The sequence below is a fragment of the Strongylocentrotus purpuratus genome, unplaced genomic scaffold (assembly GCF_000002235.5).
Source record: "Strongylocentrotus purpuratus isolate Spur 01 unplaced genomic scaffold, Spur_5.0 spur5_scaffold_14, whole genome shotgun sequence".
In the NCBI taxonomy this organism is placed as follows: domain Eukaryota; kingdom Metazoa; phylum Echinodermata; class Echinoidea; order Camarodonta; family Strongylocentrotidae; genus Strongylocentrotus; species Strongylocentrotus purpuratus.
The window spans coordinates 32,634,301-32,650,869 of record NW_022145599.1 but is presented as its reverse complement, the minus strand read 5'-3'; the positions used below and the strand labels follow the sequence as shown (position 1 = coordinate 32,650,869).

At 36.0% G+C, this 16,569-nt stretch overlaps 1 protein-coding gene across 1 annotated transcript in view; it reads right to left on the bottom strand.

Annotated features, from left to right (window-relative positions):
* Positions 1–15,606, bottom strand: part of LOC115923647 (brain-specific angiogenesis inhibitor 1-associated protein 2-like) — a 46,049-nt gene extending 30,443 nt beyond the window's left edge. Inside the window, exons 1-6 of the mRNA XM_030984774.1 lie at positions 15,418–15,606; positions 14,353–14,428; positions 10,260–10,346; positions 3,079–3,140; positions 1,894–2,010; positions 728–883 (exon numbers count right to left, since the gene is read on the bottom strand). Of these exons, the coding sequence (XP_030840634.1) occupies positions 728–883; positions 1,894–2,010; positions 3,079–3,140; positions 10,260–10,346; positions 14,353–14,428; positions 15,418–15,465 (546 nt within the window). The 5' untranslated portion in view covers positions 15,466–15,606. The remainder of the gene's footprint in view (positions 1–727; positions 884–1,893; positions 2,011–3,078; positions 3,141–10,259; positions 10,347–14,352; positions 14,429–15,417) is intronic.
* Positions 15,607–16,569: the final 963 nt, after the last annotated feature.

Sequence of the window (16,569 nt, the reverse complement as noted above, 5' to 3'; positions counted from 1 at the left end):
ACATATGATATCTAAGACCGTAGCGACTAATAATTCTTCCCAAAGGTTTGACGTATAGCGTAAAAAGGAGCGGGCCGAGTACGGACCCTTGTGGAACTCCATAATCTAAAGTATGAACATCAGAGTAAGTGCTATCTATGCGAACCCGATAGGTCCGACAGTTAAGATACGACCGAAACCACTGCAGAGCCGTGTCACGTATTCCAAATTCTGAGGAAAGCCTATCAATCAAAAATCCGTGGTCAATGGTATCAAAGGCTGCGCTTAAATCTAATAGAACTAGTATCACACCACGCCTTTTATCAATTTCACATAGAATATCATTTCTAACACGGGTTAGTGCAGATTCAGTACTATGATGTCTCCTGTATGCCGACTGAAATTCATCTTGTAAGCTAAGCTCTTCGACATGGGCTGTTTTATGTTTTTTTCATACAAAACCGAGTGGCTTAAGCACTTGACATGAAATTCAAAGGTTGTTGTTGGATCCCTGCCATGGCCCTAATGTCCTTTGGCAAGGCATTAATCTATATTTGCCACACTCGACCCATGTGAGGTAAATGGGTACCTGGCAGGAATTAATTCCTAGAAATGCTAGAGCGCTGCAATTGCAGCTAGGCTAAAGCCGGGGTAATAATTAATTTGTGCGCCTCACTATATAAATGCCTATTATTATTATTATCATTATTATTATTATTATAAAATATCACCACATAACAGTTCTTACCTCTCTCAGCCCATTAGATCTGAAGTTATGTAGTTGTTTGGTGAGAAGTTGAAGCTCTTCTGCTGTCCTCTGTTCTTTCTCTATGTACTTTTCACTGTGATTCTTCTGGGTTTTCTTCTGAAGTTTCTTCACCTCGGAGCGACACTTATCCACAGCCTACAAAACAAACAAACAAATGGGTAACAAATTCAAAGTACATTATTACACGAAAGATAAGCCTGTTTCCATCAGCTCGAGATTGGTAAATAACCTGCTATTTTAACTATCCCGATCGCAAACTATCCAGCTAATTTGCATCTTCATCAGCCCGCAGTTGCAGTAAGCAGGATAATCATCCCAAGATATCTTGGGCTAGTTCACAAAATGTCCCGCTATTTGTCCGGTGCGTCTTCACCAGCCAGAAGACTCGCACTATGGGCGAACGCTGATCAAAATATCTCGACCCCAGTTTTGAGGTCGAGTCTCGAGCTGACGAAGACGCGATTTGTAACTTCGGGCTTATTTCCCAAATTAGAAATAACGGGCTATTTGGCAATCTTGAGCTGATGAGGACAGGCCTACAAGTATGTATGCGTTTGACAATTAAATTTCTTCACCTCTGAGCGACATTTTTCCACAGCCTACAAAACAAACAAAGGCGTCTCAAATTCAAAGTACATTCATTACAGGAAAGATAACAAATCTAGCAAGTGTGTAACTATGCATTTAAGAGCTAAATACTTTCTTCACCTCTGAGCGACATTTCTCCACAGCCTACAGAACAAACAAAGGGGTCACTAATCCAAAGTACATTAGGTATCACATAAGGAATCTTGTACTAGTATGTTATTTGACAGCTCAATTTATGGATATGTAAATAAAAGAATAACAAAACAAAAAACCAACAAAAAAAGTATTAGTCCAGTCCACATACATGAACACATAATATGGAAAAGAAATGCTTGAATATATACGAAGTAAAAGCAAGCTAAGCAAACTCTAATAGTAATTTTAAAAAGGAACAAAATTAAATATAAATTGCAATATGTCAAAATTCATGAGAAAAACACTTACAAAAATGAGTGAAGTTTGAAGTTTATGAATAGAGTACTTTAACATGGGCATACAAATAATTTGTTTTGTTTTGCTCCTTTACAAAATTAAATATATTATTGAACCTTACTCACCTCTGATTTTGCCTTGTTTTCTGATAAATATGATTTCTGAACCTGAAGCACAGTCTTCCATTCCTGCTCTAGTTTGCCTTCTAATGGATGCAAAAGCTCTTTCCTCAATGCATGCACCTGAATAATGAACAGAAGAAAAATAAATCATTGAAATTGAAAATATAGATGTAACCTACTATGTTTTCATTCCTCGAATATTTCTTTGATTTCATTTTTTGTCATTTTCTTGCTCACTTTTTCCTTCTTGTAGGATCAAATTCACATTAATGTTATAACAAATACATTGCTTAAAACTTGGACATCAAACTCTGGATAATGATTCATGTTCCAACTTATCTAATCCCTACATTTGACTAATTCTGACTTTTTTTTTCTTTTTCAATGGTGTTATTTTTTTCTATAAATTTTCAAAGTGATCAACAATATACCTCTATTATCAAAAACCTGGCTACACAAATATGTACATATACTATTTACACTTCAAATGTAGTGCTCACTTTTAACATGAATATTTCAACACAAAAGTCCACATGGTTAGCTCAGAAAACCTCATGGAGAAACATACACTATGAAAATGGCAGACAAAGAAAGCGGACAAAATATACAGTTCCTCAGGTAGACAAAGGAACATCCCTTCACTGCTATTATGTAAAAAGGTGAATATGCATGTGACACCTGTTCTACACATTTTTACATAAAAGCAGTGAAGGGATGTTCCTTTGTCTACCTGAGGAACTGTACATTTTGTCCGCTTTCTTTGTCAGTCATATTCATAGTGATATAGGAAGTAAAATCAAGCCACCATGTGTTGACTTGTATGTAGCCCACTAGCATTCTCTACATTCTTAACCCATTCCCTAGTACTGGAACTGGGTTGAACCTGTATTAAGCCTATGGCAACGTGAGAATCCGGTTGTCAACAGGTTAGGAAGTCAGTCCAGGACAAAACAATATGACACAGAAAACCATATCATTCCCAACTTAATCTTAATAAGATAAAAGCAAAGCAGTAACATGTACATTGTATTGTAATCTGACACCTTTTATGATTCAACATTGATAAAGTACAACTTTGAGATCTACATATTAAAGTACATGTATACACAAAGGTTCTCTGCAACATGATTCTTCTACAGTTGATAAGAAGATGTAAACATCGACCCTGCCCATATACTTTGTACTTACCGTGATTTCTCTCTCAGTTTCTATCTGCCTGTAAGTCTCGGCAATTTGAAGTAGTGACTGACCTGTATAGGAATTGGATTAGAAGAAATGTAATCAATTTTAAAAACTACAGTGTACTATCACATCAAATCCTTCTCTTTCTTTCTTTTTCTTTGCTTCTCTTTTTCTTCTTTTCTTTTCACACTTTTATTTTGGAAGGGGGGGGGGGACTTTCCATCCTTGGTCTATCAATCTTTACTTCAACATCATAGCATTATTTGATGCAGATCGAGGCCTTTTTTTCCTTCTCCCTTCTATTTCATATACATGTTCAAATCTGGAGACATACCTTACAGGTATGTACAGGTGTACATACAACATCATTTTTGTTGTCCAATCATTATTTGATGTATTTTGCTATTATGCGAGTAGATTCAAGACATTAAATCTATGTAACGTAAAATGAAAAGGAAAAAGAGAAGATCTTTGGGTTGAATAGTCATAATAGTTAATGTCTCTCTTTTTTCAGCCATCCATGTGACTTACTTGAAACTTTACTGCTTTCTTGATATTTGTCTTTGCCAAATAACTTAAATATAATACCATGTTTCATAGAGTGCACATTAATTTCCACAATGTACCGGTACTATAAATGTACACTCTGAGTCTGTCACACTCAAGAACCCCTTTGAAATATCCTGTGTCTGGATTGTTTAATGAGTCAGCTAGGACCCCCTTGTTCTCTCTCAGCACATATTTGAAGAAGAGAACTAGCCGGGTTCCCCTCGTTACGGGAGCCTGAGGAAAAGGTAGTTTCCTGTTTTCTGAACAGCTCGTTGTGAATCGTTCATGTTTCTTCCTTTGTTACATATACAGACTGCCAAGCACAAGGCAGCATGCATACACTCAGTCTTTAGCTGATCGAGCTGCACGTCCCACTTATTAATAAAAAAGGATACATGTTTCAGTCTACAGGATACTCATGAGTACATGTGTATGTACATGTACATGTATGCACAATGAAGCTTTGATGAAATACTTTCAATACATTGATTTCATTATTATAATAACATAATCAGAAAGATCATTTTTAAAATGCTTGATTACTCTCTATAACAGATTGTTTTTTTTTAGTAGAAATCAGCTAGATATTGGACATTATCATATAAAGTCTTCATTGAATAGCATTTAATCCGCATCAGTGATGAAAATGAAATGTATAAATCGATCTTGATACGGTAAAATTATTCCCTTTCCTATTAAAAAAAAGTTTTGTTTTACAGTGTACGTCTTTAAAAAGCCCTAAAATACTGCCTATTGAATAAGGACATTCCTAATTTGTTCAGCTTTTCAGAATAAGTATCCAGAAGCTTGTAATAATTTGTACTTTTTATTAACAATATATGGTATATTCAATTGGTAATTATTTATGCAAATCTCCATAAAGAAATTACATACTAAAGTCAAACATCCTAACCTATCCCTTTAAAACTGTCGGCAGACTCCTACATGTACATTGTTAGTCCCAACATCTAATAAAAGTGACAACTGACAAGAGATGAGCCTTCTCCCTCCTGTCAAAGACAGAAATGACTGTACTGTCTGATACATGGTGGCATAACATGTGTCCAACAATGTCAGAGGGGGGGGGGGGGCAACAGTGTTGGACACGGAGGGGGCAATAATGGCTCATTCCCCCTATAGCTACATGTACTGTACACGTGTTGCCCAAAGGAAAAGAACACTTTCTGTTCCCTCTGAAGTCTGAACAACATATTGTATTACAATTGATTACCTGTCAAAACCTAAGGGAGGGGCATCCTATTCCCTCCCCCCCCCCCCCCCCCCCCCCCTCACCCTAATCACCGCTTTCCCCACAAGTTGTTGCCCATGGGTAAGAATACAATGAGGAGTTAACTTTCCAACTTCATTTTGTTGACTTGACCTGTGACTTTCACTTTCTGTCAGGTAATGAAAACACAGGTATGGCAGTTAACAAAAGCATAACCAAAGAACTGCCACAGGTACTCTACATGTACGTGTCATTAGAAATGTTTACTGTAGTACTTACAGTTCTCACCTGTGAGTGCCAATTGTGTATGATTAGGGCTCCACACCAAGATTTTTAGAAGTGGGTCGTCCTGATTTTTACAACTTTCTAGAGAGGTTTATGTATGAGCTCTAATATACAGTATGTAAACATTTTGGAATTTGGGTGAACCGGATCTAGCTTTTGGGCACCCATGTGTCCAGGGGGGCCTGTAATAGTGTCATGCCCAAGTACAATCATCAGACATGTGTGTATTCATCAACTTTTGAAAATTTGATTCATCAAATCAAATTGTAACAATCTTTGCAATGTACATGTACACATGACATTGACTACCTCCTACATGTACAGTATATGCTATTCATCTCATCCTAAGTGAAAGGACAATCCAATATACTTAGGGTCTAGTGTATGAAAGCACAAACATAAAAGAAACAGAATGGCAAAAGTTTGAAATAAATCTAGTTAATAATCACAGAGTTATGAATGATTTAAATATTAGAGGCAAATCTCAATTTGGTAATTTGGTTAGTAACTTATTTCTTATCGGTTGTCAGATTTTTGTTCAACCTTTCACCCGTCTATTTCTCTGACTTTTCTGCTTTCTTTGAATACATGTAGTTTGCAATCAAGGTTGGATTTTTTTTTTAAAGCAGGATTTACTGCACAAATAAGAAGGATCAATATATTGCTGAAATGTACATAGCTATTATCAACATTTTTACATTGTACATGCAGGATCACTTGTGAATTATGATCCCAAAGTTTCATAATTTCAATGGAAGATAGAAGTTTAGAAGCTGTGTATATACAGTATATTGTAAATAGTGTGAAACTCAAATCCATGCTATATAGGCCTGACAAAACAATTTGAACACTCTCTTTCTGATAGCATATCTATATCTAATATCTAATTGATCTAATTACATGCAGTTCCCTTGATGCAGATTAGAAATGAAACTACAATGAACCCAATAACAGAAAGAAGAATGCACTATTAATTTATCTGTTTTTTTAATGAGCTCCTTGCACGCTTACATGTACATACAATCTCTACACTTAAAGCCACAACCATGTAAATGTACATGTAAACGCAGAGAGCAATTCCGACGTATGTTTAAACAATCATTTCTGAAGAAAGAAATGTGGAATGAGTTCACGCCCAGTGCATGCATGATATATTCATATTGCACTTGTACGAGCCTCATCAGATAACAAACTCAAGTCAGTCTGTCTACGTATACATGGTTGTCCAAGGACACATGTTTGTAGTTCACATTTATGATGGTACATGTACTTTGAATACAATGAGTTTTAAAACCATCAAACATTTATTGTACAAAATATAAGGGCAATTCTATTGAGGTAACACGCACATGTACTTATCATGACGAGGATACTTCCAAAAAAATGTGTTTTATTATGCCCAAGAGGCACGATTCAATACCCTATAAAATTAACTGTAAGTGGCCATAATCTGAGTTTTTATTGCAGACTAATTAGCAGAAATTGATGCCCCTTCAAGCGTGTGTTTAATTCTAAATGCTTGTAATCATCCAAGCTAATCTAATGATCTAATCCCACCTTACCGATTAGATTATAATGTGGAGAGTACCGAGTGTTGAATGATAATTTACACGTGCAAAAGTGAAGGCTACACTTAAAGATAAAGACCAGTTATGGTCATGCGATTGCATTGTGAAAGAAACGTTGTGGAATCGATCAAAAAAGGGTTGATCATCTAGCATATGAGCATTGGTGTGTACTGCAAGGTTCTGGAATCATCAAAATGTTAAGAAATCTGGCCCAGTCTTAGTAAAGTTACAAGCACTGTACACAGAAAGATGTATATGGGACCCCTTACCGAAAATGCAGGCTTATTTAGCCTGCTTTGAACCTGCGTCTGGCCTGCATTCTTAAATACATGCTAATTATTCTTTTGCATGTTAAATTTTAGCCTGTATTTTGCAAAATCAGTCTTACATGTTTTAGCAGGTTAAATTTTAGCCTGCATTTTGCAAAATCAGTCTTACATGTTTTAGCAGGTTAAATTTTAGCCTGTTATTAGCATGCATTTTGCAAAACACAGTCTTACAGTTTAAGCAGGCTAAATCTCAGCCTGCAGTTTAAAATTAGCATGCGTTTTGCAAAATACAGTTTTAGCAGGTTAAATCTTTAGCATGCCAGATGAGATGCAGTTTAATCTTTAGCATGTAAATTTCTATCATAATTTGTTAAACCTGCAATCTGAAGAAATGTCCTCTGAGCAGGTTTATAACACAAATTTAACCTGTTATTGCTTTTTACATGTAGCCTGCAGGTTATTTTTCACATGCACGTTTAATGTTATATATCAGGGGTGATTTGAGAGTTTAAACAAAAATAGGTTCATAGAAAGCCGAGCAAGCGAGGTTTCGAGCGCTTGGGGAGGCATCCCAATATTAAGACAAAAATCCAATTGAAACCAATTGAACACCAATTTAATTTTCATTTTTTCAATTGGTATTTAATAGGACTTCAGTTGGTTTCAATTGGTCAAGTTTGGCCCTATTGGACCAATTGGCCTAGGCCCCATTAGACTTTAATGGGAACTCAATTAGTTTCAATTGGACCAATTGGCCCTATTTTGGACTTCAGTTGGTCCAATTCAGTTTCAATTTCAGTTTATTTTCATATTTCACATGTTTATTTTATTACATTTGGCATGTTACATTTTTTGTAATTTTTTTTTTTTTGGGGGGGATGCATTTATACAAACAAACAGAATAATACATAAGACTAAGTTAAATAAAGGAAGAAATATGATGGAGCCTAAAGAGAGAGCAATGCTTTTAGGTCGTAGTTATAACATTGATATAGTCTTGTGTTTATTAGATACATGTATCATAATTGGATTAAATTGCAACTTATATGAAGAAAAGATATATTTGAAACCAATTGAAAACCTTACAGTCTATGGGGCTGATTGGTCCAATTGAAGTCCCATTTAAGTCTTATTGGGGCCAATTGGTCCAATTGAAACCATTTGAAATATCTAATGGGGCCAATTGGTCCAATTGAAACCAATTGAAATCTCGATTAGAGTCAAATGGGGCCAATTAATTGGTCCAATTGAAACCAATAAGACCAAAAGATCTACCAATAGGAACAATAGGACCAATATAAACCAATAAGACTAATTGAACCCAATGGGACCAATAGAAACCAATAGAAACCTTCATTTATGTTAGCCTGCCTTTTCGATTAGCATGCTAAAATTAACCTGCAATACGTATCTCATGAATATTCATTATTACTTTACACGTCTCACAGAAAAATACATTTATCATGATTAATTGTTAAGCAACTTATGACAATTAATGCACATATCAATTTTGTGATTGTATTTTTCTTTGGCAATTATTGACCAATAGATTATTTGTCTGATCACACTTACATTCATGTTTTAGCAATAGATATATTGATTATACGATTACTAACCAATTTAAATAGCATATGTATATTTTCTATATATACGTGTATGAGCCTGTACTTTTTTAAAATCAATCTTGAATTAACTTCAAATGATCTTTGTGATGGAGTTAGTCTAATGCAATTGAGATTAGAATATTCCTATTGGTGGACACTTGCAAATATTGATTATGATATATCAATTTATCCCCCGTTCCTCTATCCGAGTCGATATACCAATAGAAGTCTTAATGATGGCAATCAAATATCTTCAATTTTGTTAGCCTGCATTTTAGATTAGCATGCTAAAATTAACCTGCATAACTTACATATTTCAGCGTTTTTGCAGGCTAACAAAGCAGGTTAATTTTGCATACTAAAAAAGCAGGGCAATTTTGCAGGCTAATTGAGCAGGTTAAAATGATTTTGCAGGCTAAAATAAGCCTGCTTTTAAAATGTACAGGCTAAATTAAGCCTGCCTAATTTGCATATTTCGGCGTTTTTGCAGGTCAGTGCTTGCTAAGGAATTAGCCTGCTTTTTAGCAGCTATGCAGGCTTGATGCAGGCTATAAGCAGGCCTGCCTTTTCGGTAAGGGACTACGCGACACGTGCCCGACACGTGCGTTATATCTATCAGGTCCAAATAGATATAATAATTTACCAAATATATCAATAAGTAGGCGGTTTCTCAGCAAAATTTGTATCATCAAGTATTGGTCAAAACATATTCTTTCACATGATTGGTACATGTAATATACATTTGTAGCTTCCATTTCATGTTTTTGAGAGGGGGGCATTTCCAAAACTGGTCTTTACCTTTAAAGGTAGGGCCTACGATGAAAGTTGTATTGGATTAAAGGGCCATAGCAAAATAGGGGTACAGGTAGGTAGATGGATTTTTAATTTCTCCTTGAAGATGGGATGGTTTTACTCACAGACTTTGCACACATGATTGGGAATCAGGATAGCGATTTATTTAATAGTGTATGGGAAATTTTCAGGGTTAGGGATACGGCAACAATTCTTTTCTTATTTTTATCCTAGGGTTCAGTACCCGATCCAAGTAATTACCAGTCAAGCTGGGTTGCAACAGGTACTATAAAACATTTTTGTCTTACTTAAAGGTGCTATGTCCCATTTGCAGGCCAAAAAAAATGAAAAAGTTAAATTCCAACTGCATTTAAAAGATAATACTAATTTAGAACTTCCCTAAAAAAAGGTAGGGCTTGAAAATGTCTTCAAGTGGGAAAATAACGACTATTAGTTGTCAAATCGACTGTAGGGCTATAGAGCCCAAAAGTAATAGTCTTGATTTTCAGACAATTGTACCGAATGGTCATAAGTTTTATGCTGCGCAAAGATTCAATCAGTTTAATCTTGGCCATCACAAGAAGTGGGTTATTGATGTAGACAAATGCTCATGTACCCTTTACAACTCTTTTCATGTATGTTATTACTAACCTAGTTATTACCAAAGAAGAAAAAAAGCCAGCCAGTCACTCAATAGTGCCTGACAGTGAAGTCTAGCAAGTAAACGTGTTTCCTTGCATAATTTGAATATGAGGACACTGCTAACGTTTAAATTTCACAGATAGGACATACATGACATATTCATAATTCCGGCAAAGTTCTACAGAATTTGAGGTTGGCTGCAAAAGGGACATAGTATCTTTAATAAATGTACATGTACACATGTACTCACCTAGTTGTCTTGAATCTTTAGTCTCACTTGCTAGTTCACCAACAGCTACTATGGCATTGAAATAATCCTTAGCTGCCTGTGATACACCTGAAAGGATGAAAAAGGAGATATGGGAAATCAATGAAATTTGACAAAACCATATCAATAACAAAAATAGTTTTATCTTGTTACGTACAGGTATTATATTTTTTCTGTTGGGATTTATTAATAATTTGCTTGGTCGATTGACTTAGTGAGTACAGCAGAACGTTTGACAAAAATTTGATTTCAAATATCAGTTAACTGGAGTATTTAGAGGGAGTATTTATCACCAGTAGTGTTTGATGACAAGTATTTTTGTTGTAAAGAAAACTGAAGTACCACAATCATCTTAACTTCTGACTTACACTATACATGTAAGTACTGACTTACAATTAATTGCTTTTTTGTTTTTTATTCATTTATAAATCCTTTTTTTAAGAAGGGGGGGGGGGGTGTTAGGGTATAAAGAAATTATGTTTTTCCTTCATTGTATACATGTAAATAGTTATACATGTAGAATGACTGAAAACTTGTCTCACAAAATTGTATTCATGATTCATGTTTGTAAACTTAGCAGCATCATACTGTGGAGGTACTAATACGGTGGCCAACCTCTCTATAAAGGACACCTGTGTATAGCGGCCATGTATTTTGTCTCCCTCAAGAAACCTGTCTAGAGAGGCCACCTGTTTACAGTTACCACTTTTCTTTCTTGGGTGTCCTCTATAGAGACAGATTTGACTCTAGGCCTGTTTTCATCAGCTCAAGGTTGCCAAATAACCAGATATTATAACTATCCCGATCGTAAATTACTAATTAATTTGTGTTTTCATCAGCCAGCAGTTGCAATCACGGTAGCGGGATATTTGGTCTGGAAAACATCCCAAGAAGAAATGTTGGTTTCGTTTTCAAAATATCCCGCTATTTGACCTGTCCGAGCTACAATGTAATGTACATACAGTATGCAGTTTGTGATGAGCGTATCGGTCTAGTGAGGACGCACTTTCGAGCTTCCTGGATAATATCCTGATTCTGAAATTACTGAGTTATTTGGCATACTCGACCTGATGAAGCCAGGCCTTATAAAAACTTTTTGTTTTCCTTCTTCTACAATGAATATGGATTACTACAATCATGTTATTTTAAATACCCGTATCAAGTGAGTGAAAAACTCCCAACTTGATGCTAGAGAGCACTTTATTACACAATTGCTGAGATTAAAAGTAGCTTGGTGTGGTATCTGCCTGGTACAGTTTATTTTGATACATTTTGAGTCATTATATTACATAAAAAATAGACTTAATTTAGCTATAAATAGTTTCAAGTACTGATACTTCAGTATGTTTACTCAATAAATCATATTCTTCAGTACCTTTTTTTTATCAATCCAGGCACTTGGTTTGTATTTGTTTTTTTCTCATCTGTCGATTTTATTTAGGTGAGGTTCACACGGCAGCCCACTAACTTTAAATTTATTTCATGGTTTTACACTTCAAAGTTATCTTGAATACTGTGACTGTGAATACGCACAAATGGTTATTCAATTTTAATTTACGTTATTTACCTCATAGTTACAAACCATGACAGATATAAAGGTTATCGTAATATAAACTACATGTATGTTCAGCAGAAAGTGGGGAGTCTTCACTCAAAGTTACACAATGACCGTGTCATGGAAACGCAATTAACTTTGAGTTTACTCCAGGTTGTGGTTAAAATGGATGCTTTTCCTGGGTTGAACTTGTAGTAGTTAACTTCAACTTTAAAACTATTACTTACTACTATTTACTTTAACTTTAAAACTATGTACAACAGTGCCATGTGAACATATCTTTCAATGTACACCTCTTTCCAAGAGTCTACACTACTGTGTAGTACTTATATACACACAGTGCACAGGAAATAAAGAGGATACAGGGAAGAAGGAAAACATAGCTGCTTTTCCAATTTCCACTTCCTTCCAAGTTTCCTGTTGTCCAATCTTTTCACTACGATTACAGCACTGTGGTTTTTAACAGAGATTCATTGTGGGTTGGTGGTGGGCAGGATCTTCAAAGTAATTTGCAACTCGTAGTTACACGATGGACAAATGCATCATAACACACAGACATGCAGTAGAAAGAACAACATACATGTACATACATGTACAAGAAAATACAGTATGTAGGGGAAACTAGAGTAATTGTGATGTCTTTGCTTTTGAAAGGTGATAATTCTTTATTGCATCGCTCAACTTTATAAAAAATCTTAGGTACTGTACATGTACATGTACCTTGAGATATTGCGATAAAGCTCAGCTAAAAACTGTAATTTCAGAATTGAGCTCTATGACCTTTGACCTGTTTACCCTCAAATTTGATCAGATCATTTCCTATAGTGATACTTGTATATTATCCACAAGGCCTGAGTTTGAAGTTCATACCTCAAGTGGTTTTTGAGATATTGAGGTAACAAGAAAGTGGGATGGACAACCCCAAAACATGCCTCCAGCACCACCTTTGGTAGACGGAGGCATTATTGGAAATGAAACAAACAGCTACATTTCTTTAGTATTTTGGACCTATACTATCCATCCTACTAATGGAATGTACCAGCAGGGAGGTGAGACTTCACAAGCCCTGGTACCAGACATGTTTAATACACAAATCACAGTAACAAAAATTATTTTTTGTGAACATTTTTTGCGCATTTAGAGCTTGGGCATCACCTTGCCAAAGGTTAATACTTCCTCAATGGCTCAGAGCACATAGTGGACAGTTTACATGTAATGTGGGAGGAGTAGGGGAAGAAGAAGGATACTTTGGATAGACAGTCTGCAGAAATTGTTAGAAGAGAGAGGAGTGAAAGAACTGGGAGTGGTGCTAATAATATAGAGAAGGGCTAGGAGCAGAGGGTTGTGGAACAGCATGATCGCCAAAGTCAATCAATATGGAACTTTATAGAGAGAGCGAGAGAGAGAGAGAGAGAGAGAAGGCGCGTCCTCATCATCTCGAGATTGCCAAATAGCCCGTTATTTGGGAAATAATCCCAAAGTAACAAATCGCGTCTTCACTATCTCGAGATTCAACCTCGAAACATGAAACCCGACCTTGAGAAATTAGCTCGCGATATTTTGCTCAGCGTTAGTGCGTATTGCGAATCTTCAGTCTAGTGAAGACGCACAGGACAAATAGCTGGATATTTTGCCAAAATAGTGGGATATTTTGCAAACTTGGGATGACAATCCCGACCAAATATCCTTCTAATTGCTACTTCGGTCCGATGAAGACGCAAATTAGCTAGATAGTTTCCGATCGGGATAGTTCAAATAGATGGATATTTGGCAATCTCGATATAGTGAAGACAGGCCTAGAGAGACTTGTAGGTGACCCTGACAGGCAACCCTGATCATAATACCACATTGATATCTGATCCACACCTTGACCTTGTGTACATGTGATGGTAATACAAGGCTTCATATACTGCCAGAGTGTTTTCATTGTTCACTTTGACTGTAATCATAACAAGATGAGTAAAAGTTGAATGACCAATCTCTCACACCTTGAATGCTCAAGAAATAAAAAAAAACATTACTGAAAAAGTCATGTTTACCATGACTGTTTTATGTGGTGAACTCCAGATTGGACTATGATCAGATTGCCTCTCTGTGCCCATCAACCTTTACATGTTTTTTATACATTCATATAAGATGTGTAACACAGTAATACAAAGATTTGTTTATTTAAAGGCAGGCTTTACTACTTCAGCAAGAAGGGATTAGACCACCCAGCGAGCCAGCGAGGTCACTGTGACAGGTGGCTATCTCATTAACTCAGCTCTCATTTAACATACCAAGAAAAAGAGGATCATGGGGGACCAACAGGCACCGATTGGGGAAGTTTTCTATATAGAGGGAGCAAGTAGCTAGAAGTAGGACAGTGTGCCTTTAAGGGTAAACCTCTCAAGAAATCCTAGCACGTACAGGTATACGGTATGTCTAGAAAACATCATATTTACATGTACACTGTAAGTTGATATCAAGACAATTATATTCTTAATTGTAAGGATGCACAAGTTTTAAAAGTACACTTACTTTGTAAGGCTTTCTCATAAGCTCGGCCGAGAGTAACTAGATTCCGTAATTCAGGATTGAACCCATCTATTGTATGCTGGAAATAGAAATAAACAGATTGGTATTGATACAGCCTTTCCATGATTAGGACACGAACAAAAAACAAAACAAAATCAAAATCTATGTAATATAAATTCATGACATTCACACAACTCCATATTTTGTCTTTCATTCAAAGAGACTTTTAGAATAAACTTTTGTATTTAGTTTCCATCTCTCCCTCCCTCCCTCCCTCCATCTCTCTCTCTCTCTCTCTCTCCCTCCCTCTCTCTCTCTCCCTATCTCTCTCAATATTATATTCACATATATATTTCTGTGTCTGTATCTCTCTCTCTCTCTTTCTCCTCCTTTCTCTCTTCCTCCTTTATTCTCTCGCAAGGATTTTTTTCTTGTGACCATCTGCTGAGAGCCACAAGGGAGTTTACTCATAATACTCTTAGAATAGACCCCCTTCTCGCTCTCATCACAAGACACAATGTTTAGTAGACGAGTCTGTTTCTATTCCAAATGGAAAATAAAATGTCAACACTTGAATCATTAATCTTGAATTGTCCAAGTATGTACATAGGGGTCTTTTAAAAGTGTTGTTGGTGACAGTTGGTCAAGTAATACTTCATTGCAGTTCTGAAATATTTTAATATTTCATTACAATTCTGATTTCTGAAATATTGTTACACATTATTTGTCATTGCACTGCATCTAGGAAATAAATACATCAGTTGACAATGATAATAAATAAATAAATGTATTAATATATATGCATCACATAGACTACATTGATACATAAACAAAAAACGTAAAATAAAACAACTATCAACTGAATCGGGTTTGGTGCTGCGGAGTCTCCTTTTATTACAAGTGCACGCAGAGCAATAGAGACATGCAGACACCTGCCACACCTACCCTGCCCAGTCGAGGTCAGGCGGGGAAGGGATCCATGATGATGTACCCCCGATGTAGCTCTCGAGACTGCGGCTCAAAACCAAGCAAATCACAGATATTACGAAGAAATTAAGTAATTCTTACCCTGTAGACATTTTCTGTCATTCTATGAAGCTGTTCTCCCGTCGCCATGTTGATCAGGGGTATTACCAGTGCCAGAATTATCGATGATATTGTTACTATTCTCAGTATTGATATTGCGAGCACCGAACTGGATCTTGGCTTGATCACCTTTGTTTTCGTTATGTGCACGGTTTATGATGCACGTCGCTCTCGCACAATCACAATACAAGCACACAAGAGGGCATAACAGCCAAAGATTGCTTACTCCGTCTACACTGTTGTAGCACTCACGCACGCGCAAGCAAGTTTTCAACGCCAGTAAATTATTTCGGTTACCTTTTTAAAAATAAAATAATACAAGGCAGTGAGCACAATATTACTTTATATTGCTTGATTGATTGATTGATTGATTTATTCGCCAAGCTTTCAACATTCAACAATATAAAGAATAACAGATTAAAATTAAGTCAGTTTGAACAAGATAACCAACGCCGAACCCACGAAAGCTTGAAAGCCTATTTCCAGGGGGTCCCCGACCTAGTTTACAAAATTAATAAGGTAAAATAAATAGTTAATATATTTACAGACAGATAAAAGATTTTTTAAAAACTTATTGAAGATAATAATGGTGATCATAATCATTATAATAACAACATTAAACTAATATTGATAGATATCATACTACACTCCTGCAAGACCTCTACGCTCATCCACTTCCAATTTTCTTGTGACCCCCAAAATTACCAAAACGTGGGGGGAAAGATCATTTGCATACTCTAGTCCTAAATTATGGAATGGCCTTCCTGAAGACATCAAAAAATGTTTATCTTCTGATTTTTTCAAAGCTCATCTCAAAACATTCCTTTTCAAGTCTTGATCGTTTTTCCTGTTTACACGCGCCTTGAGCACTCCACAGAGTGGATTTGGCGCGATATAAGTTACATTATTATTATTATTATTATTTATGATAATAAGTACAAGAAGAAAAAAGAACATAAAAAGTATGTAGAATTAAGAAGAAGTATTCAGTATTCAGGCTATTTTAATCATATGACATGCCATTCACTTCTCTCTCCTGACTCTCCAGTGTTAGGTATTACTTGAATTGCCTCTTATTCTTAAAATCAGCAAAGTCTTTTATTTCCTATATCATTAGGAAGGGAATTTCAATGT